We start from the raw sequence: 26605 nt of genomic DNA, 5'->3' as shown, positions 1-26605 counted from the left end.
TTTTTGAAGCGATCTGGTCAGGGAGAATTGTTGAGTGTGGAGAAACAGTGTGAAATTACTGGCAACATTCGGCCATAATTAGAGGCTAACCGTTATTTACTGTTACAAAATACAATAAACTCTCTCTCCAGCGTAGAGCAGCGCGGTGCAGCTGTTCCGAGTGAGAGAAACACATTTTCGACGAAACAAAAAGCAGCTTTCCCTGAACAAATGAGTGTGTTGAAGTGGCCATTATTTTGGGCCCCGTAGTACATCATGTAGTCTCTCACAGTAGCTGGCTCAGCATCGATGGTGGGCAAACATTACCAAACATACAACACACCAGATCGATGAGTGTACCGCGTGTGTTAGGACATACTTTCATTGTTGTAAGGTGAGGCTGCATTAACCAGATAAAGATTAGAGAAAGTATGTGGCCCATAATATGCATAATGTGTTATTATTATTATTTTTACATACATATGGATCATGTGTTCTCACTTGTGTCCTTAATAATTGAATGAATATACATTTATTTTAATGCATTCATTTAAATGCATTTTTTTAATGGCTTTAAAAAATAAGCAATTTTAAAAAGAGCAAAAAAAACAAAAACATTTGTTGCTTGTGTTCTCCTCCGCTGCGTATGTGGATTTGTGGCATTCGTAACATCCTCATTATGTGTAAACCCAGCATATGATCAGGATGAAGAGCCACAGATGAAAGGGATATTAGCTTTTGAACACTTTTACATGGTGCTCTTCTTTGCCGTGGTGTTGTTAGCACCATGCTAAGTGATGCTAGTAGGCTTATGCTACATTGGAGTTCATCCAAGACGCAAAGCCTGAGCCTTGCCTTTCATTTTAATATTTAAGCGCCTGCCCCTAAAGTTTCCACAGTCGTGTACATGCTGCTGTAACAGAGTGCAGCATTAGTCAAAAGGTTAGTGCTAGATCACCTGCTCTGGAGGGACAGTCGGCTGTGAAAACGGGACATTTCATGACACAAATTAGGGTTAGGGCCAGGGAAATGGTTAACCAGGATTAGGGATATTTGTATTTGAAGACAAACCAACTCATAGATCTCTACAAAAGCACAGCAGACTGTCCCTCAGCGGATGATCTAGCACTAACCTTATCAAAATCAGCTGGTCCCAGTTTTACACAGGCTCCATCACAGATCTGTGTGTGTGTGTGTGTTTTTGCCAATCCGATTCACAAAACGCTCCAAATCTATCGTCTCAATGCTGATTGGCTCATGACACTGACGTTAGATTTGTACAATCAGGTTTTAAGTTGTCCTTTTAGTGTTTCAGAGGGATCAGAATCTCAGCTGCACCAGCTACTGCATCTGTTTTACACTTGAGCAAAGGCTTCACTTCTCAGGCCCTTTGTGTTTCATAAGGTAATTTATGGAGCTAATGTTCGTTCGTTCTTTGCGTTGCATCTCATCCTCTCCCACGTACCAGACAATACAAATAGGTGTTAAATGTCCTCAGCGGTGGGGAACTGAATCCCGGCTGTTATCAGGAGAGACAGCCAGTCTTTGAGTTGGGTTAATCGAGGTCACCACAAATGAAGAGATGAACTAGTGCTGAAAGAAATATCAATATAATTCTTTCTGTGGAATTGATTAACATTATTATGGTAAATTAGGCAATATTGGTATCAGAAAATACAATATCTCAATACTACATAACGCAATAACCCTAAAATCCCTGAGGACAGCCTAAAACTAAAGAAAACTGTGTGCACGGTGTGCATCCTGTTATAAAGTGTTTTAATGAGTTCTCATGGTGAATGTGGAAATAAACGCTGATGCTCTGGGAGTTGTTGGTGTTGCTGTGATGGTGAACTCCGCTTCACAGTCTGAACTTAAAGATTCAGGTGCAGGTGAATAGGGAGAAGAAGAAAAGTAAGACATTTTATGCGTGGGCAAAATTGCCCATATTATCAGCGACAAGATTTACTCAATGGATAGAGCCGAGTTTCAATGTATAGTTTTATTTTGTTGATATAGTTGCAAAGATTTTTCAGGAGGGACTTTGGATTTTGTTTAGTTTTTGAATAAGTTATTTATTGACCCCCTAGGTAAAAAAAAGTAAATAATTCCACACATGTCCAGCAGAGGGCACTGACATAATAAGAGATCAGGGTATAAACAACACATTATAGCCAAGTGGTAGATGGACAGTCTGCCCCAGGGTGGCTGTGGCTACAATAGTAGCTTACCACTACCGAGTGTGGAGTGAATGAACAATGACGACAGTGTACTATGAGAAACTTGTGACACAGGCTTGTAAAGTGCAATACAAGTGTGAACCATTATTATTACAGTCGAGTCAGGCACTATTTTAAAATCACAGTTCAATATAATTCATTTATTGGAAAATTGTTCTCTCAATAGTGTTTTCTTGTTTATATTATAAACATGCGACCCGCGACCCACCAAGGAAGCTGGATTTCGGCCACAAATGAGTTGGACACCCTTGCTTTAAAAGATTGGAATTCTTAAAAGTACTAATCACAGTATGTCCAGTGGTACGAGCAGACAGAAAAGAGCAGTGGGCCAGGTCAATACTAAATATATGAACCTCTTACCACCCGCTTTAACTGAACGCATTTTCTCCAGTTTTACCCAAATCTAAAAGCTTCTCGACTTTAGCTCACAGACCATAGGCCAGTGTAAAGACCTACAAAACTAATCATTCAATTTTAGTCACATTTTTAGTTTTTTGACATGTCTTTGTCTTGTTTTAATCTTTTTTGCCATTTTTTGTTGCCTTCTTCGCCGCCTTCTTCACCCCCATGCTTTTTAGTCGTGTTTTCGTTCACGTTTTTGTCACGTTTTTAGCCATGTTTTTGTAGCTTTTTTATTGTGTTTTAGTTGCGGTTTCGGCACGTTTTTGTTTGTTTTTTGCTTTTTGTCACTTTATCGTGTTTTTATCGCTTGTTTATTGTGGTTTTTGGTAGTTCCTTTTTTTTGGGTCACTTTTTCAGTTGTATTTTCATCCTCGTTTTCGTCGCTATTTTGATGCTTTTTTTCCAAGAAGCTTTTAGATTTGGGTAAAGCCAACCTGGAGAAAATGTGCTCGATTCAGGTTGAGGTTAAGAGGTTTTAACACATACTGTATGTGAGAACGAAAACAGCCTTTTGTATTTTAAGATCTACATCATGGAATGCATCAGGAATTATAGAAATGTTACCAAGAGATTTTGTGTTTTCTCCCATAACATTTTAGTTTAAAGTAATTTATGCCTTCAGATTTTGTCCTGAATAAAAGTGCCACATTCTGTCGTGTCCCACCCCGTCTTCACTTCACAGCCTCCTAAGCAACGCCGTGTGATCAAAATACAGTGATTTCCTTTTGGAAGATACATTACAGACCAAGTCTCTTCAGATCTTAAATCGACAGTGCTTTTACATCACAAACCTTTTAAGCCTATTTTTTGGAATATGTGTTTTTATTACACTCAACATATCCACTTCAGTAACACCAAAAGACTTCTGTTCTGTTCACTAATCGAAACTTATTCTAAAACTCAAAAGACATGATATCCTTAATCCCTCCGGAAAAAAATCTGTGTAACTAATGTATCAACCAAACAAAAGCATAAATTGAACCTGGCCAACCTCATTAGTAGGGCTGGGACAAAATATAGGATCGGATTTGGATCGCAATACTTTGTGCTGCAGTAGGATAAGACAAGATAAGATAGTCTTTATTGATCTCACAATGGAGGCATTTACTTGTTACATACCAATAGCAAGTATCCATACTTTTTCCATTTTCCATACTTTCAAGTATCACAATACTTTCAGTGCTTGTGTTTTGTTTGGTTTATTTGAGCAATTCCAAGTTCCAAGTTGTTAGACAAAAAAGAAACACAATAATGCCCAAAAAGGAGTCGGCTGAAGCAAACAATGCTTATTTATGCCGACCCCCATTCAACTGATTTACAAACTGTACAACTGCTGTTTGTTTACATTCCAGTTTGTTCTATGAAACCTGCTATTAAGATATAGATACATAACTGTAATCAACAGATAGTTTAAGATATAGATACATAACTATAATCAACAGATAGTTTAAGATATAGATACATAACTATAATCAACAGATAGTTTAAGATATAGATACATAACCATAATCAACACAGAGTTTAGGATATAGATACATAACCATAATCAACACAGAGTTTAGGATATAGATACATAGCCATAATCAACACATTGTAAATCAGTTTACATAGTCTTCTGGTGTATAGAATCAAGTTTACAAGAATACTGTATTACAGTACATTGTACTGTGTATTCTTAAGCATCCAATGCTAGGTTATTGCTGCCATCTGATCCTGCCCCATATAGTACCATCATTGCCATATTTATATATGCATGTACACGGACAGTGCATGCATGTATAAACATATAGTTTTCTTCTTGTTTGTCTTGTATGTTTTGTCATTTGTGAGTACACTCCTTTGTTTTCCAGTAACAGCTCTTTGCTACATTTTATGTTAATGCACATTTCGATTTTAACACAACCAAATGGCCTTTGGTTTATAAACTTTGGTCACATGACTATTTTCTTTTTACAAATTTTGATGTAAACATATTACAAATCATAATTACTTACTGTATCGCAATAAGTATCGGATCGGCCCCGGAGTATCGTGATGCGTATCGGATCGTGACAAAAGTGGATTGTCCCAGCCCTCCTCATTAGTTGGAAAGTATAGGAGGTTTGGACCATTTTTACACATAAAATGCTTTAATTTTTAAATGAAAGAAAGATTGCAATACATTTTTCTCTTTCTTTCTTTTTTATGTCAGTAATGGGCAGCAAAAGTTTCACATTGATGTTCATTTTCCTCTCTCGTTTGCACAGTATTTCCTCCTTACACAAGCAAATGTAACCAAACAACAATGTGGTAGCTCCGGGGACTGCCTCGTAAAGACAGCACACAGGGTAAACGGACATGGTTTCTTTTCAGCCCATCTGCTGCACAAAGGGTCTGATACTTGACTCCGTAATCCAATGCACACTGCTAAGTTAGCAACCTCACAGGCAGAGGCCAGTCCAAGGCCACCCGATCCCCCGTAGTGCGGGCCTCTTCAAACCCACGCTTCAAGTGCTCGTCGCCTTTTGAAGAGTCCTAGTGCAGCAACAGATAAGTGCCACTGCAAACAAAAACAAAAAAATGGAGACATGCTTTTAATTTTCTCCGTGTGTAGCACTGTCTTTGATGACCAGACCTTTTTTAGTGTCATAGAAATGTTAAATCACCACTTTCTTGATCAAACCCACTTTAGTTTCACTGGTAACACTTTCAGAACCAAGATACAGTCCCTATCTAAAGTTTAAGACCAGATAAAAAATGGCAGGAATTCACTTTTCTCATGGTTGGATCTTAACAAGGTTCCAAACAGAACTTTAATTTACAACAAGAAGAAATGAGTATGACAAACAAAGTGTTCTGAGTAAACCTTTTACTGAAAAGTAACATTACACTGAAATAGGCTTCTGGCTCAGTGCAGGGGACATTTTTTTTGTGTTTTCCACTTGACTCTTTTGGTCCATAACCCTCATGATCTTTTATGAAATTCCAAATGACTGTGTCGCTGAGTCCCACCTCAGCAGTGATGGCGCGCTGTGAGAGGCTCAACAACCTGAACACTTTCTGTCTTTGCATCATGACGTCATGACACTGTGAAAACCTGACAGAAAATGACACTGAATCCACATTTTGAAGACCTGTGGTCCTAAACTTTTGATCAGCTGCAAAACCAGACTATTTCAGTGTATTTGCTGTTTTCAATAGACACTTTACTCCATTGTTTTGTGTCTCACTTCCTTTTCTTCTTGTTGCATAATGAAGTTCTACTTTGAACCTTGATAAGATCCAACCTGTTTTGGCAATTGAATACTTCATTTCAACCTGAAAAGACTCACAGAGACAGAATGACGTTGTGAGTGTTTTATTTATGAACATGAATCATTATTGGGGCTCATACCCCGGGGGAAGATTGAACGAATGATATGACACATATGCACAGCATTGATGAATGATAGCCAGGATCTTCCCCGGAGCCTGGACTCTGGTGGTGGGTTGACGACAAGCAGAGCCGAGGAGAGGCCAGGCGGAGAAAGGGGTGGAGGAGGGTCGCAGCAACGGCTGAGTGATTGACCAGGGAGGTTAAAAAGGGGATCCTGAGCGATGAGCAGCGGGAGCGGGGGCGAGTGCTGCGGTGATTGGCTGTCGTGATGGTGCGGCTTGAGCAGAGTCTGTGATTGGATGATCGGAGAGAGCTGCTGGTGATGAGTTGAAAGAATGGAGCTAGTCTCTGTAAATTTTATTGGGTAAAAGTACATTTGACTTTTGTGCAGAAATGTTACTTTAAGAATGCCCTGATGAAACCTGAGAGCAACAATTTCCTACGAGAAATAAGACTGAAATAAGTTTGTAATACCCGTAATTTATTCACGTTGGCAACACTAAAAATGAAGCAAGTGATTGTGCTCATTGCAGTTTCTTTTTGTATTTGTCAAGCTTCCACCACAAAGCCACATTTGGCATTTGTTTGTGCAAGCTCTGAGACAAAAGCTCTCGGGCCCGAAACTAGAGTGGGTTGTTTTAACAGTGATGACATTCACCTCATACTTATTTACAACTAATGATCTTTGGATGATCGGGCTGTTCAAACCTCTTCTGTTTAGTGAGTGCTGGAATCAAAGGCCGACACTCACTTCACAATAGAGGTTATGGAACGGGCAGAGTGTAGCTTTTAGATTACAGACCTCTCTTCTGTCCTATTGTGGTGTGAAGTTTGTATCATTTTACTGACTCAAATTCAAATGTTCTGTTTTTGGCAGCCCTCTTAGTTTTGGACCAAAGAGTCTAGTTTTAGTCAACGAAAAGTCATATAGGTTTTAGTCAAGTTATGTTCAGTTTCATTCAAAGAAAATAAGTATTAGTGTTTCAATAAATCAATTTTGTTCTCTTATCACCTCTGCATTTTCATTAAAACAAAAAGGTGCATCAACGTAATGGTATTGTTATTGTCTTTGTTGATGAAGACAACCCTGGATAAAACTCGAAGTGAATCAGTTGTTTGATTGAGTCAGTCTGATGTAAATTGAACATTTAAACCAGGGGTGTCCAAACTTTTTTCTTTGTGGGCCGCATGTTGAAGTGTATATGGTGTAGAGCAGTGGTTCTCAACCTTTTGGAGCCGCGACCCCCATTATAACAGGTAAAGGGGTTCGTGACCCCCCGCCCGAGTCACAACATGAGAAATAGGAACATTAGCCTACATAATTCTTTAAAAAACAAAGAAAAAAAACAAACAGCTGAAATAAAATTCATTAAACTACGAACAAATAATGGCACTCTGGTACAATAGCAAACACATGCTACAATAAAACATTAGATTATTTGCTACTGAAAATATGTATATTTTATCTAAATGATCTGGCGACCCCCCAAATTTGTCTCGCGACCCCCATGGGGGTCCCGACCCCCAAGTTGAGAACCACTGGTGTAGAGGGCCACAGATCAGTGGTCAGTGCAGTGAAAATGAGTTTCAGCCTTTGTCCCACACATTTATTTTGGGTAGGAACTTTCAAACCAGCTAATTCCCACAATATAAGGTTCGTTTTTGAGGTTATAATTGTGTAGAAATACTGTATTACATTTGTTGCAATAAGTACCATCTCTTGCGATTTCTGCCAATGCAACAAGGAGCCTGAGGGCCACCAGAAATCAGAGGACAGAGGGCCGCATTTGGGCAGCCTTGATTTAAACTAGTAAGTTTAGACTAGCTAGCAATTGCCATATATACAGTGGGGAAAAAAGTATTTGGCCAAAATCCAATAGAATGTCTATGTGAAACTGACCAAATACTGTTTTTCCCCACTGTATCTATTTCAATTTTCTTTTTCAGAGCTGATTTATAAAATAATAAGTTGGACTATCAAAAAGCCCACACTGTACAGCCCCGCTGATACTTTGGTATGGTGAGACATTGCTTGTGAAGGCAAAAAAAAAAGAAGGTACATAAATGAACTTTATATATTGTGGAAATACCACCTGTTCTGTTATAATCCGCCTTCACCTCTTGGAAGTTGTCAGCGGGAGTTAGTTCTATGTGAGACATTCTTTGCTCTGTTTATATGCAAAGTATCTTTGCCCAGGGTGGCGGGTTATGGACCCCTGTTGATAAGCTTGTAGCTTTTTAGGTGTCCATTTTCACAATGTAGCATTACTTGATGGTTTATAAGTTGAATTTTCTGATTGTATGCGCCAAATTGTGAAATAAACTAAAATAAACTAAAACTAACCTACACCTGTGTAAACATCACGGTGGATGAACAGAACTCAGGGGGAAGGAACAATAATAGCCCACACAGAGAAGACTTTCATCCATCCATCCATCCATCCATCCATCCATCCATCCATCCATCCATTTTCTTTCACTTTTCCGTTTCCGGGTCCTGGGGGGCAGCTGTTGTAGCTGCCCACATCACATTACACTGGCCCCTTAAGGCTCCTCCTGCAGGTGGTGGGTCCACAGAAGGACGGCCTCACGATTCTAACCAGGCCTGTGGTTCTCTCATAAGGGGCTTCTGAACCGCTCTTTGTCTGACCTGTCACCTAGGACCTGTTTGCCTGTTTGCATTCGGGTGCTCAAACCCCTCCATCACGTCTAGGTGGCGGTTCCAGGAGGGGACAAATTTTAACGCTTACAAATATTGAAACCTGTTTTGCCATCAAGTTTGGCAGTCCCGTTATTAATGTTGGAGCACATGGGACAAAGAAAAATGTAAAAATAGGAGGAGGTGGAGGAGGTGAATCATGACACGATTCAGAAAAAAATGACTGACAGTGAATTCGTCGTGAATGAATGAATCGTGCATTAGAGGATGACAGTTTGTTTGTTGATTCCTGCGGGACGGGAGTGAATTGAGCCTGTGATTGGGACAGGACAGTCAAAATGGGGCGGTAGTACGTATTTCCATGCTGCTTTTTCATCAGACCACAGAAACGTGGAGAGAAATGATTCAAACAAATGAGTGCCAACTTTCTTTACTTCATCCTGCCTTCTGTCCCCCCCCGTGTCCTTCCGGTGTGTGACACATACACGCCGCCACCGCCTCCTCGCTCTGTCAGCTGTGTGTGTGAGCTGGAGCCGCTGTCAGTGTGGACGGAGGGGAGGTGTGTTGGTCCTGAATCGGGATGGGTACCGTTATATTTTTTTCGATACCAGTACTTTAATACCTGAGCAATCCTTTTTTTATAATACCTATACTAAAATGTTTGTCATCCAGAATAATTAATAATTCTGATTTATTCTTTTTCCTTCCATTTAATTGCTTTTTAGTTTAGTTTACTTTATTTTACAATTTCACACATACAATCAGGACATTCAACTTATAAACCATCAAGTAATGCTACATTGTGAAAATGGACACCCAAAAAGCTAAGCCATAACCCACCACCCTGGGCAAAGATACTTTGCATATAAACAAAGCAAAGAATGTCTCACATAGAACTAACTCCCGCTGACAACTTCCAAGAGGTGACGGCGGATTATAACAGAACAGGCGGAATTTCGACAGTGTATAATATTCATTTATATCGGGTTTTTTTTTGCCTTCACATTACAAGCAATATCTCACCCTACCAAGTATCAGCGGGGCTGTACAGTATGGGCTTTTTGACAGTCCAACTTATTATTTTCTGAATCAGTTCTGAAAAAGAAAATTGAAGTAGATATATATTGCAATTGCACAGAGATAAACCAATAGAACCATAGAAGTCCTAAGCCGCAAGCAAACCAGAAGCAGAGCTCTCCAGAATTGACTCTTTAGTCTCCTTTTAAATATGGTTAAAGCAGGAGATTGTTTTAAGTCGTCTTCCATTTGTTGCATTTGTATCATTTATTTGAGGTGAAACAACCAAGAAACTTCCTTTAACTACAGAAGGGCAGAAAAAAACACTTTCCAAGAACTTTTTTTTTTTTTTGTGGGAGTACATCACTAACTTACAGCCTGTTGAGAAAATGTTGTTGGTTGCTGACAAATCCACTTGAGTTGATAGGCATCACGTTCTCCACACTTAACCAAATCCAGTATAAGCTTTATAGTTAAAGTTATTGTACAGTTTTCTGAGTCCCATACATGGACATTCACCAGACTGTGTTGTTTTTCAGGGGAAGGAGTGGCTCTGCCTCAACTGCCAGGTGAAGCGTGCCTCCGGAGCAGCCGAGCCTGAGGTCAAAAAGACACCATCGGCACAGCCCGCACTGCAAAAGACTTCCACGCCCGCCTCCCCGCAGAGAAAACCACAGCCGGCCAAGACTGAGGGCACCAAGGCACCTGACAAAGACAGCCCTAAGGAGCCCTCGCAACCTCCTGGGCCTAAACCAACGCAGGACGGTCAAGCGAAGAAGGCCGACCAGACTGCTCCAAAGTCGAGAAGTGCATCTCCAGCTCCTCCTCCGCAACAGCAAGACACCGGGGGAGGTTTCTTTGGATTTGGCGCGGCAAAAAGTCAACCAGAACCTGCCAAGCCAGCCGAGTCGGTCACGGGGAAAATGTTCGGGTTCGGGTCTTCGATTTTCAGCTCTGCGTCGACTCTGATAACCTCTGAATCCAAAACTACACCGCCCGTTTCGCCCAAAGTGTCCAAAGAGGCTAAATCATCTCCGGGTCCCGCTGCCAAGAAACAAGAGCCAGAGAAGAAAGCGGAGGAGGCGAAGGGTCAGCCAAAAGAGCAGACAAAGCCTCCGACAGGAAAATCAGCCTGCCCGCTGTGTAAAGTGCAGCTCAATGTGGGATCCAAGGACTCGCCTAACTACAACACATGCACCGAGTGCAAGAGCACTGTGTGTAACCAGTGCGGATTCAACCCAATGCCAAATGTCACGGGGGTAAGAAAGTACACGACTACAGAGGCACACTTGGAACACTTGGAACACACACATTAGAGTGACGGAACTTTAGAAAACTGTTCCTCAAGTAGCAGTAAAAAAAGACTATTGCAAATGATATTATAAGAGTACAAAAGTTAATGATGGAAATTAAAAGTGTGCTCTGTGTTACTGTTGGAGTGTAAAAGTCATGATGTGTCTGTAGTGACGTAATCTGACAGACAGAACATCAATGTATTACATATTACTCAAGTACACATCAACTAAGTTTTGAAATCACTAAAACAGCTGCTTAAAACTGACTTTTCATTGTTGTAAAGTATTGTGAAAACGCAGCAAAAAGCATATCTTGTTGCATTGTTTTCACCTATGAACTCAGAATTATACATTTGGCCAAAAAAAAGAAAAAATAATTAGACTTACTGTAATTGGTGTGGTGTTAGTCAGAACTAATGAAGCTTGAATAAATTGCTTTCATTTTCATTCTACTTTTTAAAATCACATTTCACAACAAAATAGACACTCCAAACAACTTTTAATTATTCACAAGTTGTAAAGATCATTAAACTACAAAGATTTCTCTTTTTATCCTTCCAAGTATTTATATTAGTATTTATTTTAATTTATTTGTATCATTGATTGATATTGTACTGTATTGCTGATGTGAAGTTTATTGTGTCCAAAAATTATTCAAAGCAATCATTCTGCACACATATTCATCAATTCATCATTCATCAATTCTGCCTCATACTGGATAAACACTCTATACCACACTCCACCGAGTCACATAGGAACCATGGCCTCGAGACGAATTTCCTTGTTTCCAAATCCACAAGGGCTTGGCATGTGTAATAATATAATATTATATATATATAATAATATTTGTGTTTTTCTACTGAAACCAAAGCAAATAATGTATGACATTTAACCTCAATGTCTTTGTTTTGTAGGTAAAGGAGTGGTTATGCCTCAACTGTCAAATGCAGAGAGCACTGAGTGCATCGGAGCAACCAGGAATGCCAACCAAGAAGCCGCAGGCCTCACCAAACAAGGCCCCACCTTCGACTGGCGCGATGAAGAAGGAACCGTCTGCACCGGAACTAAAGAAGGACATTCCACTACCTACCAAAACTCAAACTTCAACCACACCAGGTTCCCCTCAGAGAAGACCACAACCATCACAGCTGCCAGTGAAGCCTGAAACAGATAAACAAAGACAGGGTAGTCCAACTCCAGCTCCTAAAGCCCAGGAGGTCACCAAGCCTATGGAGTCCAAACCTCAAGGTGCTCCTGGTGGCCCAAAACCTCAGACTGAAGCTACGAAACCATCTGAGTCTGTAGGTGGGAAGATGTTTGGATTCGGTTCGTCCATTTTTAGCTCTGCATCTTCAATGATAAGTTCAGCAGTGCAGGATGAATCCAAAATCACGCCGCCCATTTCTCCTAAAATGCCTAGTGCCAAGACAACTAAATCACCTCAAGCCCAGCGAAAAGAAGAGGAGAGGAAACCAGGTCAGGTTAATCAGCCAAATGCAACTTCACTGCCCCAAGCCAAAGTGGAAAAAGCTCCGTCTCAGCCAGTGAAAGAACAAACTGCCCCCGCCGCATCTAAAGCCGCGCCGTCCAACTGTCCACTCTGTAAAATACAACTCAATGTGGGCTCCAAGGGTCCTCCCAACTACAGCAGGTGTACCCAGTGCAAGGAGACCGTGTGCAATCAGTGTGGCTTCAATCCAGTGCCAAATGTGACAGAGGTAATACAAGCAAATTCTGGAAATCTAAGGGTGCCAGTGGCATTTTGGTGATGTTTTATATATTACAGTTATGATTAGAGCAAGCTACTACCAAAAAAACAATATATTTATAAATGTATCTATTTTTAAACAAATAAGCAAGCAAACAGATTAGAACACAGCATTGTAAGAGCAAAAGTACTTACAATGACATAAAACAAAACTTGTAAAAACTTTGCAACAAATGACTGTATTAGTGTTCAGACTTAAAGTGATCTGAAGTTGGTTTTGTATTTGACCCGCTTAAAAATATGTCTTGACCTGTTTATGTATTAAAACCTGAGTTCAGAGTATTTGTGTGTATGAGGTGATGATGTTCCACTGTTTCTCAAACTATAGATTGGTGCAAGCTTCCGTCACTTATGTGCAACTAGAAGGTCACCACTCCTTTTTGAGTGAATTAAGAGGCCTACACACGTAAGGCTGTATCAATTTCACCTGAAAAGCTGCCCAAACCACAGAATAATGTTGACAACAAAGCACTGTTGCTATGGTTTGTGCCAGAGCCATTCAGGATTCTCTGATAAGGACTTAATGAAAGGAGTTTCATCCCATTAGCGACATCGAGAAACAAGTGGTGGGCTCCTGTCAAATTTCTTGCATTTCTCAGCTGCAGTAAATGAGTTGTCACTCACTGTTGTTAAGATTAGCGTAGTGAGAAATGTTGTGTCGATAGTAATTTGACACAGCTGCGGCCGATGTTTAGGACAATCATATGCGAGAGAAACCTTTTGAATTTTACCTTTGAGAAGAATTCTGCGTGAATGTTGTGGTAGCAATCGGTGGACACAAAGCTTGTTAATCAGCTGTGTCCTTCAGCTACTGCACTATTGGAATGAATGGGCAGAGATTGGCTGAGAACAGCGCAATGATTTGTGTGTTAGGACCTATCATAGGCCTGAACCTCATAAATCATGTTTGGCCTAAAACTATGCATGTTTAGCCAATGTGTTTCATGTTTTCTCCCCTTGGTTAGTGGCAGTTGTTGATTTTTCCCTTTGCCTTTAGGCCTGCTATATCTGTACTTTAGGCCAGATTAACTTTTGATGTTTGGTTGTTCAGTTTTCAATATAGGCAAGTTCTAGACTGGGCTTAGGTATCGCAATTTTCTTAGGTTTTCCTTGATCTGAAAAGTTGGAGAATCACAGTGATAATTGATAACTAAACTAACTGTAATTGTTACAGCCTTACTGCAGTAGGATTTTTTTTTGCCTCTATGTTAAAGTCACCAGGATGATACTTTCACCCTTTAGATTTTCTGTATTGTTATGCCTTTCATAATGTTATGTTTGAATGGTCTGATTCTGTTTTCTTTTTCTTCCTCCAGGCTAAGGAATGGCTATGCTTGAATTGTCAAATGCAAAGAGCTCTTGCTGCATCTGAAGACAAAGCTGTTCCAATGAAATCCCCTAATGTAGCCAATAAGGTACCCGCACAGTCGAAACCAACAGCTCCCAAACAAGCAGAACCAGGGAAAAAGGAGGAGAAAGGCAGTGTTGATTCAAAAACCTCCAACGCTGTTCCCATCAAGAAGACTCCATCTCCCGCAGAACCACAGCCAAAAGCAGATCCTAAAGCTATGGAGAGTAAAATGCAGAAAGATCTAAAGCCTGAGCCCAAAAAGGACCAGGTCGTTGCTGACGGAAAGAAAGACACTCCTTCCATAGCAGCCTCCAAACCTACGGAATCTGTGACTGGGAAGATGTTCGGTTTTGGCTCATCAATTTTCAGTTCAGCTTCCACATTAATATCATCGGCAGTTCAGGATGAATCTGGGACAACCCCGCCAACTTCCCGGAAGATGTCTGCCTCAGCACAAGCTTCCCCGAAGTTGTCACCGGGACCTAAAGTCGCGTCAAAACAACCCACACAAGCAAACGTAGGAAAGGAGAGTGTTGATTCAAAAAGTTCAAGTCCAGTCCCTGTCAAGAAGACTCCAGCCGAACCCCAGCCAAAACCAGATGCTAAAGATACGGAAAGTAAAGTGCAGCAAGATCAAAAACCTCAGAAGACAGAACAACAACCCATGATTGAAGCTAAACAGAACCAGCTTGTTACTGATGGACAAAAAGACACACCTTCCAAAGCGGCTCCAGAGTCCAAAGCAACAGAATCAGCGACTGGCAAGATGTTTGGCTTTGGCTCCTCAATTTTCAGTTCAGCTTCTACGTTGATATCGTCAGCTGTTCAGGATACACCACCAGCTTCTCGGAAGATGTCTACCCCAGGACAAGCCTCACCAAAATCGTCACCGGGGCCTAAAGTCGCGCCAAAACAAATCACACCAACAGGGTCTCCAAAAAGAGATCCTAAAGCTGCCCAAAGATCAGATGAAGAGCAGCCTAAAGTCGCACCAAAACAACCCACACCAGTAGCTTCTCCAAAAAGAGATCCTAAAGCTGCCCAAAGATCAGATGAAGAGCAGCCTAAAGTCGCACCAAAACAACCCACACCAATGGCTTCTCCAAAAAGAGATCCTAAAGCTGCCCCAAAATCAGATGAACAGCAGCCTAAAGTCGCTCCCAAACCCCCCACACAAACAGGGGAAGTGAAAGAGACTCTTGACTCAAAAAGTTCCAGCACAGTTTGCATCAAGACTCCTGCCGAACCTCAGCCAAAACTAGATATTAAAGAAATGGAAAGTAAAACGCCTGCTCAGAAGACAGAGCAACCCAAGGCTGACCCTAAAAAAGACCATGTTGTCACTGATGGACAGAAAGACCAACCTCCAAAAATGGTTCCAGAAGCAAAAACTACAGAATCCGCCACAGGCAAGATGTTTGGCTTTGGCTCATCAATTTTCAGTTCTGCCTCCGCCTTAATATCGTCGGTGCAGGATGAATCTCGAACAACTCCACCAGCTTCGCGGAAGATGTCTGCCCCGGCACAAGCCTCACCCAAGTCTTCACCTGGGCCTAAACTGGCACCAAAACAAGTCACACAAACACAGGAAGCAACTGAGAGTGTTGATCCAAAATGCTCTAGCACAGACCCTGTTAAGACTCCTGCCGAAATTAAGCCAAAACCAGGTGCTACAGATTTAGAAAGTAAATTGAAGCAAGATCAAAAACCCCTGCAAAAGGTTGAACAACCCAAATCTGAACCTAAAAACGACCAGGTTGTTACTGATGGACAGAAAGACCAGCCTCCCAAACTGCCTCCAGAATCAAAAACGACAGAATCTGCCTCAGGGAAGATGTTTGGCTTTGGCTCATCAATTTTCAGTTCTGCCTCCGCTTTAATATCGTCGGTGCAGGATGAATCTCGAACAACACCCCCAGCTTCCCGAAAGATGTCTGCTCCGGCACAAGCCTCACCCAAGTCTTCACCTGGGCCTAAACTCGCACCAAAGCAAACCACACAAAAAGATGAAAGAAAGGAAAGTGTTGATCCAAAAAGCTCTAGCACAGTCCCTATTATGACTCCTGCTGAAATTCAGCCAAAAACAGATGCTACGGATATAGAAAGTAAATCAAAACAAGATCAAAAACCCCTGCAAAAGGTTGAACAACCTAAATCTGAACCTAAAAAGGACCAGGTTGTCAGTGTTGGACAGAAAGACCAGCCTCCCAAAATGGTTCCAGAAACAAAAACGACAGAATCCGCCACAGGGAAGATGTTTGGCTTTGGCTCATCAATTTTCAGTTCTGCTTCTACTTTGATATCATCAGTTCAGGATGAATCTCGGACAACTCCTCCTGCATCGCGGAAGATGTCTGCTGCCTCGGGACAAGCCTCACCCAAGTCTTCACCTGGGCCTAAAGTCGCACAAAAACAAGTCACACAAATTGAGGGAAGAAAGGAGAGTGTTGACCCAAAAAGTTCCAGCACAATTCCCATCAAGACTCCTGCCGAACCTCAGCCAAAACCAGATGCTACAGATACAGAAAGCAAATTGAAGCAAGATCAAAAACCTCTGCAGAAGGTTGAACAACCCAAATCTGAACCTAAAAAGGACCTGGTTGTCAGTGATGGACAGAAAGACCAACCTCCCAAAGTGGTTACAGAAGCAAAAAGTACAGAATCTGTGACGGGGAAGATGTTTGGCTTTGGCTCATCAATTTTCAGCTCTGCTTCTACTTTGATATCATCAGTTCAGGATGAATCTCGGACAACTCCTCCAGCTTCACGGAAGATGTCTGCCCCGGGACAAGCCTCACCCAAGTCTTCACCTGGAATAGCGCCTAAAGTCGCACCAAAACAACCCACACCAACAGGCTCTCCAAAAAGAGATCCGAAAGCTGCTCAAAAGGCTAATGAAGAGCAGAAGAAATCTGTACCACAGCAGGAGAAGAAAGATGTTGAAGCTCTACCACAAGCGCCAAAGACAAATGACTGTCCACTGTGCAAAACCAAGCTCAACATTGGATCCAAGGATGCCCCCAATTACAATATGTGCACAGGATGTAAGGAGACAGTTTGCAATCAATGTGGATTCAGCCCTGTGCCCATGGGAGAGGTATGGAAAATGTACTTGTTAGACAAATGCACTGTTATGTGTTATTATTTATTAATGCATCACCATCTACTTGTCCGTCAGTGTCTATGATGACTTAATTATTTATATATGTAGCATAATTATTTTCAAAATACACTTTATATAATAATTTTAGCTGATCTGTGGGGAGGTTTTTGATTGTTGTTAGTGACCTTCAACAGCTCAAACGTTGGCTGTTTGAATCCTCGCTACCACTAAGACATGCCAAAAAACATTATCCTCTTGCCTCATTATAAAAGTGAGTTTGTGATTTGTTTTCCATTGTGGCATCATTACAGTAATTGTTCTCCCCCCTTTTTTACATTGGTCTATGCATTGCACAGGTTTGTAAAAGCAAAGGGCAAAGATGATTGAAACAACTGCTTGTTATGTGTTTTATTTTTTAGGTAAAGGAATGGTTATGCCTGAACTGTCAGATGAAGAGAGCAGCCACTGTACCAGAGCCTCAAGCCATCAAGTTACCAAGTAAAGCTCCTGTAGTTGGCCAGAAGACAGACTCCATTATTCCTGAGAAAAAGACTATTCCAGAACCTACGCAACAAATAAAGAAGACCCCAGAACCACAACCTCAGAAGGTTGGTGCACTTGAAGGTGACAAGAAGGAGGTTCTTGACCAAAAAGCCCCTCAGTCAAAAACAGACAAAACTCCAGATCAGGGAACTCGGTCTCCTCGAAGGCAGAGCAAGGAGCAAGAGTCTGGAGGCTTCTTTGGTTTTGGTGGCCCCAAGGCTCAGCCCGAACCCGCAAAGCCAGCAGAGTCAGTGGGAGGAAAAATGTTTGGCTTTGGTTCGTCAATATTCAGTTCTGCATCCACTCTCATAACTTCTGCAGTTCAGGAACAGCCAAAGACCACACCACCAGTCTCTCCAATGCTTTCCCCTGCAAAAATATCTCCTGCAAATGAAGCCAAGACTCCGGTCCCTAAAACGTCAGAGGAACTGAAGAAAGAAGTGACTAAAACAACCCCAGCCAGTCAGACTAAATTGGATAAAGGTCCACCACAACCAGCAAAGACCACGGCAGTATCACAAAACCCCGCTGTGAAACCAGGACAATCTACCTGTCCGCTTTGTAAGGCTCAGCTCAACATTAACACCAAAGACCCACCAAACTACAGTAACTGCACTGAATGCAAGAACACTGTATGTAAGCAGTGTGGCTTCAACCCTTCACCTAATGACCTCACGGTAAGACTGTTAAGAATAATATTTCTTAGTATCAAAAATATGATTTTCATAAAGCGACTATGACTGTGTTCACTCTGATTTGCTGAAACATTATTTTTTCAAGGTTACCTGGAATTTATTTCCTAAACACATCTTGAAATTAATGATTTCATCTTTTCATTTTTAGGGTAAGGAGTGGCTGTGTCTGAACTGTCAGATGCAAAGAGCACTTTCAATGACAGAGGCACCCAACAAATTACCTGATAAAGCCCAGAAGAAAGAGCCCACAGCTATAGATACAAGTCAGAAGAAAATATCACCTGCTGTAGAAAAAGGCGTAGATGTCACAAAGACAAAACAGGAGAGCCCAGCACCTGTTCAGAAGAAGCCACAGGAGCCATTGAAAACTCCTGATCAGGCAAGAAAGCAAAGTACTGCATCTGTCAAGTCACAGGAAGATTCAGGCGGAATCTTTGGTTTTGGTGGGAAAGCTCAGCCAGAAACGAAGCCTGCTGAATCTGTGTCAGGGAAAATGTTTGGATTTGGTTCATCTCTGTTCAGCTCTGCGTCGACTTTGATCGTTTCAGCTGTTCAAGACCAGCCTTCGACAACACCACCAGCTTCTCCAAAGCTGTCTCCGGCTAAAGACATTAAAAGCCCAGGTGCCCAGAAAACTGAACAGGAGAAGAAACCAGATCAACCCCAACAAACCAAGACTCCCCCAGTTACCAAAGCAGAAAAAGCCTCCCCATTGCCTCCAAAAATGACCGCCTCTCAAGATGCTGCCAAGTTAGGGGACAATGCTTGTCCTCTCTGCAAGGCTCAACTGAACATTGGCTCAAAGGAGGCGCCAAACTTCAACTCTTGCACTGAATGCAAGAACAGGGTCTGTAATCAGTGTGGATTCACCCCAATGCCTAGTGGGTCAGAGGTATGTTGTGTCAATAATATTGTTTGAATATTTAATTTCCCAATTTTTTGCTGTATGCATATCTTTTCAAATGTAGCCATGGTACTTTTAGAATTTAGCAATCCTATTATATTAAGTAGTTGACAACTCACATCAAGTCTGAATATGTATGTTTGTTATTTGTGACATCACCCACAATAATAAGCTACTTCTGGGTCCAAATTGTTCCCTAGACAAAACCGATTATAAATACCATTTCTCCAGGCAAAACAAAGATATCTTCAAAGTGATATGTTGTATGCTTGTAGTTTTGTATCAAATATTGCTTTTGAATGTCAGATGTCTTGCGGTCTCAAAAACTTAATTATGAATATGTTGTTGTTCACAGAGTAAGGAGTGGCTGTGCCTGACCTGCCAGATGCAGAGAGCCTTGAAACAGTCAGAAGAAGTCCAGCCTCCTGTGAAGAAACCCGTGGCATCTCCAAACAAAGTTCCAATTCCTGCTGCTGCTCCGGGAGAGAGAAAAGATACCCCTCTTCCCCAAAAAGCGGAATTACCTGAGAAGAAAGAAGTAAAGCAGGAAATGTCTCAACAAAAGCCAGAAGTAGCTAAGGCACCACCTAAAGTATCAACTCCAGCCATTCCTGGTTCTGTCCCAGAAAAAGAAGTTCCAACAGTTAAGGACACCAATGACGGCAGTTCTCCCAAGGCTCCAGTGAGCGAGGTGGCTAAGGAAAAGAATGCCCCACCTGAAACCTTTGCACCTCCTAAAGCAACAGAAAGTAAAGAGCAGAAAAAAGAACAACAAGCGAAGCCTGCTGAGAAGATACAAAGTCAACCAGATAAAAGAAAGGACTCAAAGACAGAAGAGTCAGGAGGTTTCTTTGGCTTTGGTAGTCCTAAATCTCAACGTTCCGCCTCTATAGTTCCTGAACCTGTGTCTGGTAAGGTGCTAGGCTTTGGATCATCTCTGTTTAGCTCGGCCTCTAGTCTGATAACATCTGCAGTAAAGGATGAGTCCCGCACTACGCCACCAAGTAACCGAAAAATGTCAGCCCCTACACAAGTACCTGACAAGATTCCGCCATCAAAAGTGTCTCCAAAGCCAACTCCTCCCGTGTCTCCAAAAGTTGTTCCTGTAAAGGACACCAAGGCAGTTGAGGCACCAAAGCAAGTTGAGCAGAAATTGCAAGACAAATTGCAGGAAGTTGTTGAAAAACAGGAAAAAACTTCCCAAGAAGCAACAAAAACAGATTTGCCTAAACCAGTTTCGAAAGTGGGGCCAACCTCCTGTCCACTCTGTAAGGTGGAACTCAATCTATCCTCCAAGGACAGTCGCAACTACAACACATGCACGCAATGCAAAACTGAGGTTTGCAACAAATGTGGATTCAGCCCTATGCCAAATGTATCAGAGGTAAGAATTAAGATGTTCCTCTTTTTTTGCGTTTACATCTTCTACATAATTCTATTCTTGTCTTTTAGGGAAAAGAATGGCTTTGTCTCAACTGTCAAATGCAAAGAGCACTCGGAGCATCTGAACCTCCTGGTCTCCCAATGATGAAACCTTCACCCAAAAAGACTGTCAAGGACAGTGCCGCCGAACCAGTTACAGACAAGAAAGAAGCTGCTGACAAACCTAAAGTTGAAGAAAAGAAATTGCCAGCAGAAGCTACACCAACACCTCTGGAAAATGCTCCCCCACTGCTACCACAAAAGGCCGCACCCATTGCAAAAACATCAGTTTTGGAAGATGATAGCCCACCCTCACAGAAGCCTGTACCAAGTGGTCCAGCTCCTCTACCAGTTCCAGATGAAGTCAAACAACCATCAGAACAGAAAGTTACATCCGCACCGCAAAAGTCAGCTCCTCTTCCAGTTGAAGGAAAGGAACAGCCCACAAAGCCTGTCCCATCCACTGTTACACCCGTTGCTCTTAAAGGTCCTGCAGAAGAGAAGCCTGCAACAACTGCTCCATCTGCAAGGGGACCTACAACAATACCAACTGAAGCCTCTCCAGCTGCTCCGAAAGGTCCTGAAGTTGCCAGACCTCCAACAGAAGAAATTCTGAAATCTTCAGTCAAGCCTGCTGCTCCACCAGAAGAAGCAAAGGTCACCACTGAACTTCCCCCCAAACCAACAACAACAACCAAGGCCTCACCAGTTCCTCCAAAAGAACCTGAAGCGGTCAAAAATATATCAGAACAGCCTCCAAAACCTTCAGTTAAGCCTTCTGCTCCAACAGTAGAAGGAGAAACTACTAGTGATCAGTCCCCCAAACCATTACCATCTACAGTCAAACCAGTTCCGTCACAGCCATCTTCCAAACCTGAAGCAAAGTCTGTTGCTCCACCAGGTCCTGCTCAAGGAAAGACCACCCCACAACAGCCATCTTCACCAAAACCTTCTCCAAAACCTCCGGCAAAGGGACCCCCAGCACAGGCAGCCAAACCCGGAGAATCTGCAGCAAAAACTGTTTCTTCAGCTGCAGCCCAAGCCAAACCTGTGCAGCCATCAGCGCAGCCTCCAAAACAAGAGTCAGGAGGATTCTTTGGCTTTGGCAGTTCTAAGCCTCAGCCCACAGCTCAAAAACCTGCTGAATCAGTCACCGGGAAAATGTTTGGATTTGGTTCTTCTTTCCTAAGTTCAGCTTCTACTTTAATATCATCGGCTGTTCAGGAGGAGCCTAAGACTACTCCACCAACACCACGCAAGATGTCGGCAGCCCAAGTCTCTCCTAAACCAACACCCCCAGCCTCGCCAAAAACAGTTCCGCAGAAAGTCGATGAGAAGAAACCACAAGACAAGGGACCAGCAACCCCAAAAGTCACACCTGAGACTTCCAAAACCCCTCCACCAGCCAAAGCAGCTGCAAAGATAGAGAAGTCCGCTTGTCCTCTGTGTAAAGTGGAACTCAACGTGGGTATAAAGGATTCTCCAAACTACAACACATGCACGGAATGCAAGAAAACAGTCTGCAACCAGTGTGGATTCAATCCAATGCCAAATGTGACAGAGGTATTGTATTTTTATGCCATATATTTCGACCTTTTGCTTATTAGTGCAGAAGATAATTATGAGTTGCCTGTCACCCTACATTACTCCTCAGTGGACTTTAGAACTTCTCACCTGGTTGTCTAACTCCTCTGGGGGATTTTATCTGTGCTTGTTTCTACATTCAATGAACATGCATGTATCTGAGTGGTTAATATCTGCCTTTGCCAATTATGGCCATCAGTACTAGAAAAGAGATTTGGCTGTACATATTACACTTCGCAAAGAATAGGGGGGGAAAAGGCCTACTTTGTGCATACATACATTCTTACCAGAATATTTAGGTACTTGAAATACAGACAAGGAATGTATTATGATTACAGAAACAATACCAAGTCACACCTTTTTTTTTTCTTTTTGTCAATAGGTAAAGGAATGGCTTTGCTTGGACTGCCAGATGAAACGGGCCCTTGGACCAACTGAGTCCACAGGGGTTCCTGCCATGAAACCAAAGGCACCAAGCAAAGAACCGGACAAACCTCAAATGCAAAAAGAGAAACCTCCAGATGCACAAGTGAAAAAAGAGATTGTTTCTCCTACTCCACCCAAGAAGGAAGTCCCCAAGGTCGAGCCCTCTACTCCAGCGACTGTTCCAGAGGCTGTCCCTGCTCGGAAAGGATCTTTACCGAAACCCCAGGGAATTCCAGGAGCTCCGCCAGCCCCACAGGCCAAGGATACAATCCAAAAGCAGCCACTTGTTGGAAAACCAGCACAACCAACTCCCCTGACAAAAGCAGACGCTAAAGAAGCACCACCAAAACAGGAAGCAGCAAAGCCAGCGCCGCAGCAGCAGCCGCAGAAGCAGCCGCCGCAGCAGCCACAGCCGCAGCCACAGCCGCAGCCACCACCGCAGCAGCAGCCACAGAAGCAGCAGCAGCCACCACCGCAGCAGCAGCCACCACCGCAGCAGCAGCCGCAGCAGCAGCCACAGCCGCAGCCACAGCAGCAGCCACAGCCACAGCCGCAGCCACCACCGCAGCAGCAGCCACAGAAGCAGCAGCAGCCTTCCAAACCGGCAACCTCTCCTGCGAAGGCTACAACCCCAGCTCAGCCGCCCAAGCAGGAATCTGGAGGGTTCTTTGGATTCGGAAGCCCCAAAGCACAACCAAAAAACGAAACGGTCAAGGGCAAAATGTTTGGATTCGGCTCTTCCTTCCTCAACTCTGCGTCGACGCTCATCACATCAGCTGTCCAGGATGAGCCTAAAACAACACCGCCTGTGTCTCCAAAAATGTCCCCAGCTAAACCCAAGCCCGGGGAGAAGCCCGAGCAGCCTGCGCCGGTGCCGGCAAAAACTACACCGCCTGTGGAGAAGAAAGTGGAGAAAGTTCCAGCGGCGCCTCCGAAAGACAAAGAGGTCACAGCAAAAGCGGCCCCGTCAACCTGCCCGCTCTGCAAAGTCGAGCTCAACGTAGGTTCGAAAGATTCTCCCAACTACAACACGTGCACGGAATGCAAGAACAGGGTGTGCAACCTCTGTGGATTTAACCCGATGCCTCATACAGCGGCGGTGAGTGCAATTTTAATTAAGACTGCTATGTTTTAATTAACTGCGAGTCATTTTGTTAAGGTCAGCGCTTAGAATAATGGTTCTTGGAGTTGCCATGGTGGAAAGGGTGGAAAGGGCATGCGATGGTTACGTTGTGCCTTTTTTTTGGTGAGCTTTTTACATAAGAAATCTGTTGACATTGTCAGCTGAAATTGTTAGATAAGAAAACCTTTATATGTGCTACAATGGGGGAATTGTTTATTTAGTCGTTGCAGTGAACAAAGCATTGGTCTGATGTAAGGCTGAAGAATTCAGGGATAAAATTTATATTCAATACAGTGGATTAGTATATATTTGTATTTTTGGCCCAGTAAGTTCAGCTACTTGGAAGAATGAATTGTGGATGCTTGTCATACTTAGCTAAAACCAAAACAAGGTTACATTTGGAAGATTGTGTCTGATCAGATTCTTGAAGTTTCATTGCGAATTGAAAGTGCTACACGTATCCCAGGAAAAACAGTGATATTTTGTTCTCTTTAAAAGATAAGCAGCTTTTGATTAATCTTTCAATAAGTTGTTCTAATTTTAGAAAAAAAAAATCTGTTTGCGCATCCCTAATAGATGAAAGATCTTAGAGCATTTTTGACATGCTGTATTTTTGCTATTTGGATATAGCATTCCCTGATATCTGACTCTTGTTTATTATCTGTAAAATTAAGGTGCATTCTACAAGAAAAAAAAGTATCCGTAAATGACCAGAAATGTAAATATATTCTGGGACAAAATCGGAATAATTCTAAAGTTCTTATTTAATATGTTGAATTATCCAGTCATCTACTCATTTTTTTTTTTTTTTTTATAAAATTCAAATCCCGCTTTGTTTTTTCTCCCTTCTGAGAATAACAAAATGCTGAATGTTGTAGCTATCCCTCCGCTTGAGCGCCGGGCCCTGTTATGTAACAGCGCATGAGACGAGCCGTCCCGCACCAGCCCACTGTATTAAAAGTGATTGAGGGTTGTGCAACCGCATTAGCTGATGGGATCTGCTGCCCGGAGTGTGTGCGGCAGCGGTAACTAGGGAATCTCCGTCCTAGTGCGAGATGTGAGAAGCCAAAGCCCCTGTGATATGCCAATAAAACGGAGGTGAAACGGATTTAGCCCGTCAAATCACCGCAGTGTTGTATGTTACCAGCAGACATTTCCTCCACGGCCATCTGCTCTTTCACACTCCGCCGCCGGAAGTGTAATAGATTTGAGAATGTGATGGAGCTCAGATGGAGTGTATTTTTGTATTGAAGATGCAAGATCAAACACAAAGTGAAATGACATGTTTTAATGGTCACAATTATCGTAAGACTGCAGCCTTGTTTTGACTCGCTCTGTCTTGAGCACTACTTCGCTCTGTCTTGAGCACTATTTTTAAGTCGTGTTTGGACTCGCTCTGTCTTGAGCACTATTTCGCTCTGTATTGACACTATTTTTAAGTCTTGTTTTGACTTGCTCTGTCTTGAGCACCATTTTTAAGTCTTGTTTTGACTTGCTCTGTCTTGAGCACTATTTCGCTCACACAAAGTTACCTAACCTCTGTTTTTGTCGCTCCTTCTCCTCTGGACATCAACATAAAATTAATCAATTACAGTAAAAGGCAAGAGTGTAGATAAAATACATTCAGTCATATGCACGGGCAAACAGAACTGTTTTCAGCCTGGATTTGAACATTGGCAGAGTTGAGGCCATACAGCCATAGCCATAACCTGGGTTTCATTATAAATAAATAGGTTAATCACAATGCATTCACTAATGCTAACGCGGCCAGTGCTAACGTCCACAGTAGCTTATGAATGCACTCACTTAAGAGGCTCTGCACCTGCTAAATCATCAGTATTAAGGTCCAATTATTTCCTCATAAAGGTGTCCAAAAGAGCTGACTCAATATTTGCTCCAATCCAATCACTTCCAAACAATCATCAATTTCAGCATTTGTCAGTTTAGTTTTTGGAGGTTGCTTTACAAAAATGATTTCTCTCCATCTGAGATTATGACAGCTCGAGTTCACTGTGTGCATTTTAATCATGTCCAGTGGCAAACCCTTTGATAGAACCCCCGAAATATTACCCGCTAAACACAAGAATCCCGTGCATTCCAGAAGATGACTGTGGTTGTCTAAACTGCAGGGTTAGCAGTTTTCATACACGACGAGGTTCCAAAGAGACTGTAGTTTTCAAAGAAGGCAGGCCAAATCGCTGCAGCCTTTCCATTTAGCTCATTGCAACCATTCAAAAAGACATTCCGGGTTGATTGCGATTGAATTTGTGTAAGTTCATTTTAGTCTTCTCTAAAATGGCGGCACTTTCGGCACATGCACTGTTTAAAACATGCATGCACCTAAGCTCATTTTCAAGACAAACATCGCTTTACCCAAACTGTTTTCACCAGTGAATTCTCCTATATAATTGTTTTCTGTCCTTTCTTTCCATTTCAAACCACATGTTCTTTCAGATTTGCACATCCTCTCGCAGTTCCTCCTCTATCATTATGTGTGAGGCTGTCGCGCCTGTACCGCCAGTGCATTAGTGGTGCCGTGATGAAAACACAAGGCTTACTCCCTGGGTCATTCCTCTATTTTTTCCCCCATTCTTTGTGAAATGTCATTGCTTAGTTGGCCGTGAAATAAGCAACCTGTTCACCCAATCGATACACTGCACCGGAGGTCAATGTGCCTCATCTTTATGGCCGCCGGCTGTTTTCACTCTGCAGGGTATTTCTATATATTTGTAAATGAGA

The 26605-nt window shown here is 42.4% G+C and overlaps 1 protein-coding gene across 1 annotated transcript in view; it reads left to right on the top strand.

Annotated features, from left to right (window-relative positions):
- Positions 1 to 26605, top strand: part of pclob (piccolo presynaptic cytomatrix protein b) — a 119269-nt gene that overhangs the window by 5728 nt on the left and 86936 nt on the right. The window contains exons 5-13 of the mRNA XM_079567585.1: positions 10192 to 10911; positions 11862 to 12665; positions 14032 to 17163; positions 17589 to 18389; positions 18556 to 19299; positions 19667 to 20695; positions 20764 to 22296; positions 22700 to 23199; positions 23425 to 23842. Coding sequence (XP_079423711.1) covers positions 10192 to 10911; positions 11862 to 12665; positions 14032 to 17163; positions 17589 to 18389; positions 18556 to 19299; positions 19667 to 20695; positions 20764 to 22296; positions 22700 to 23199; positions 23425 to 23842 — 9681 coding nt within the window. The remainder of the gene's footprint in view (positions 1 to 10191; positions 10912 to 11861; positions 12666 to 14031; positions 17164 to 17588; positions 18390 to 18555; positions 19300 to 19666; positions 20696 to 20763; positions 22297 to 22699; positions 23200 to 23424; positions 23843 to 26605) is intronic.

The sequence above is a fragment of the Gobius niger genome (genome assembly GCF_951799975.1).
Source record: "Gobius niger genome assembly, chromosome: 12".
Lineage (NCBI taxonomy): Eukaryota > Metazoa > Chordata > Actinopteri > Gobiiformes > Gobiidae > Gobius > Gobius niger.
This window is presented reverse-complemented; position numbering and strand designations above follow the sequence as displayed.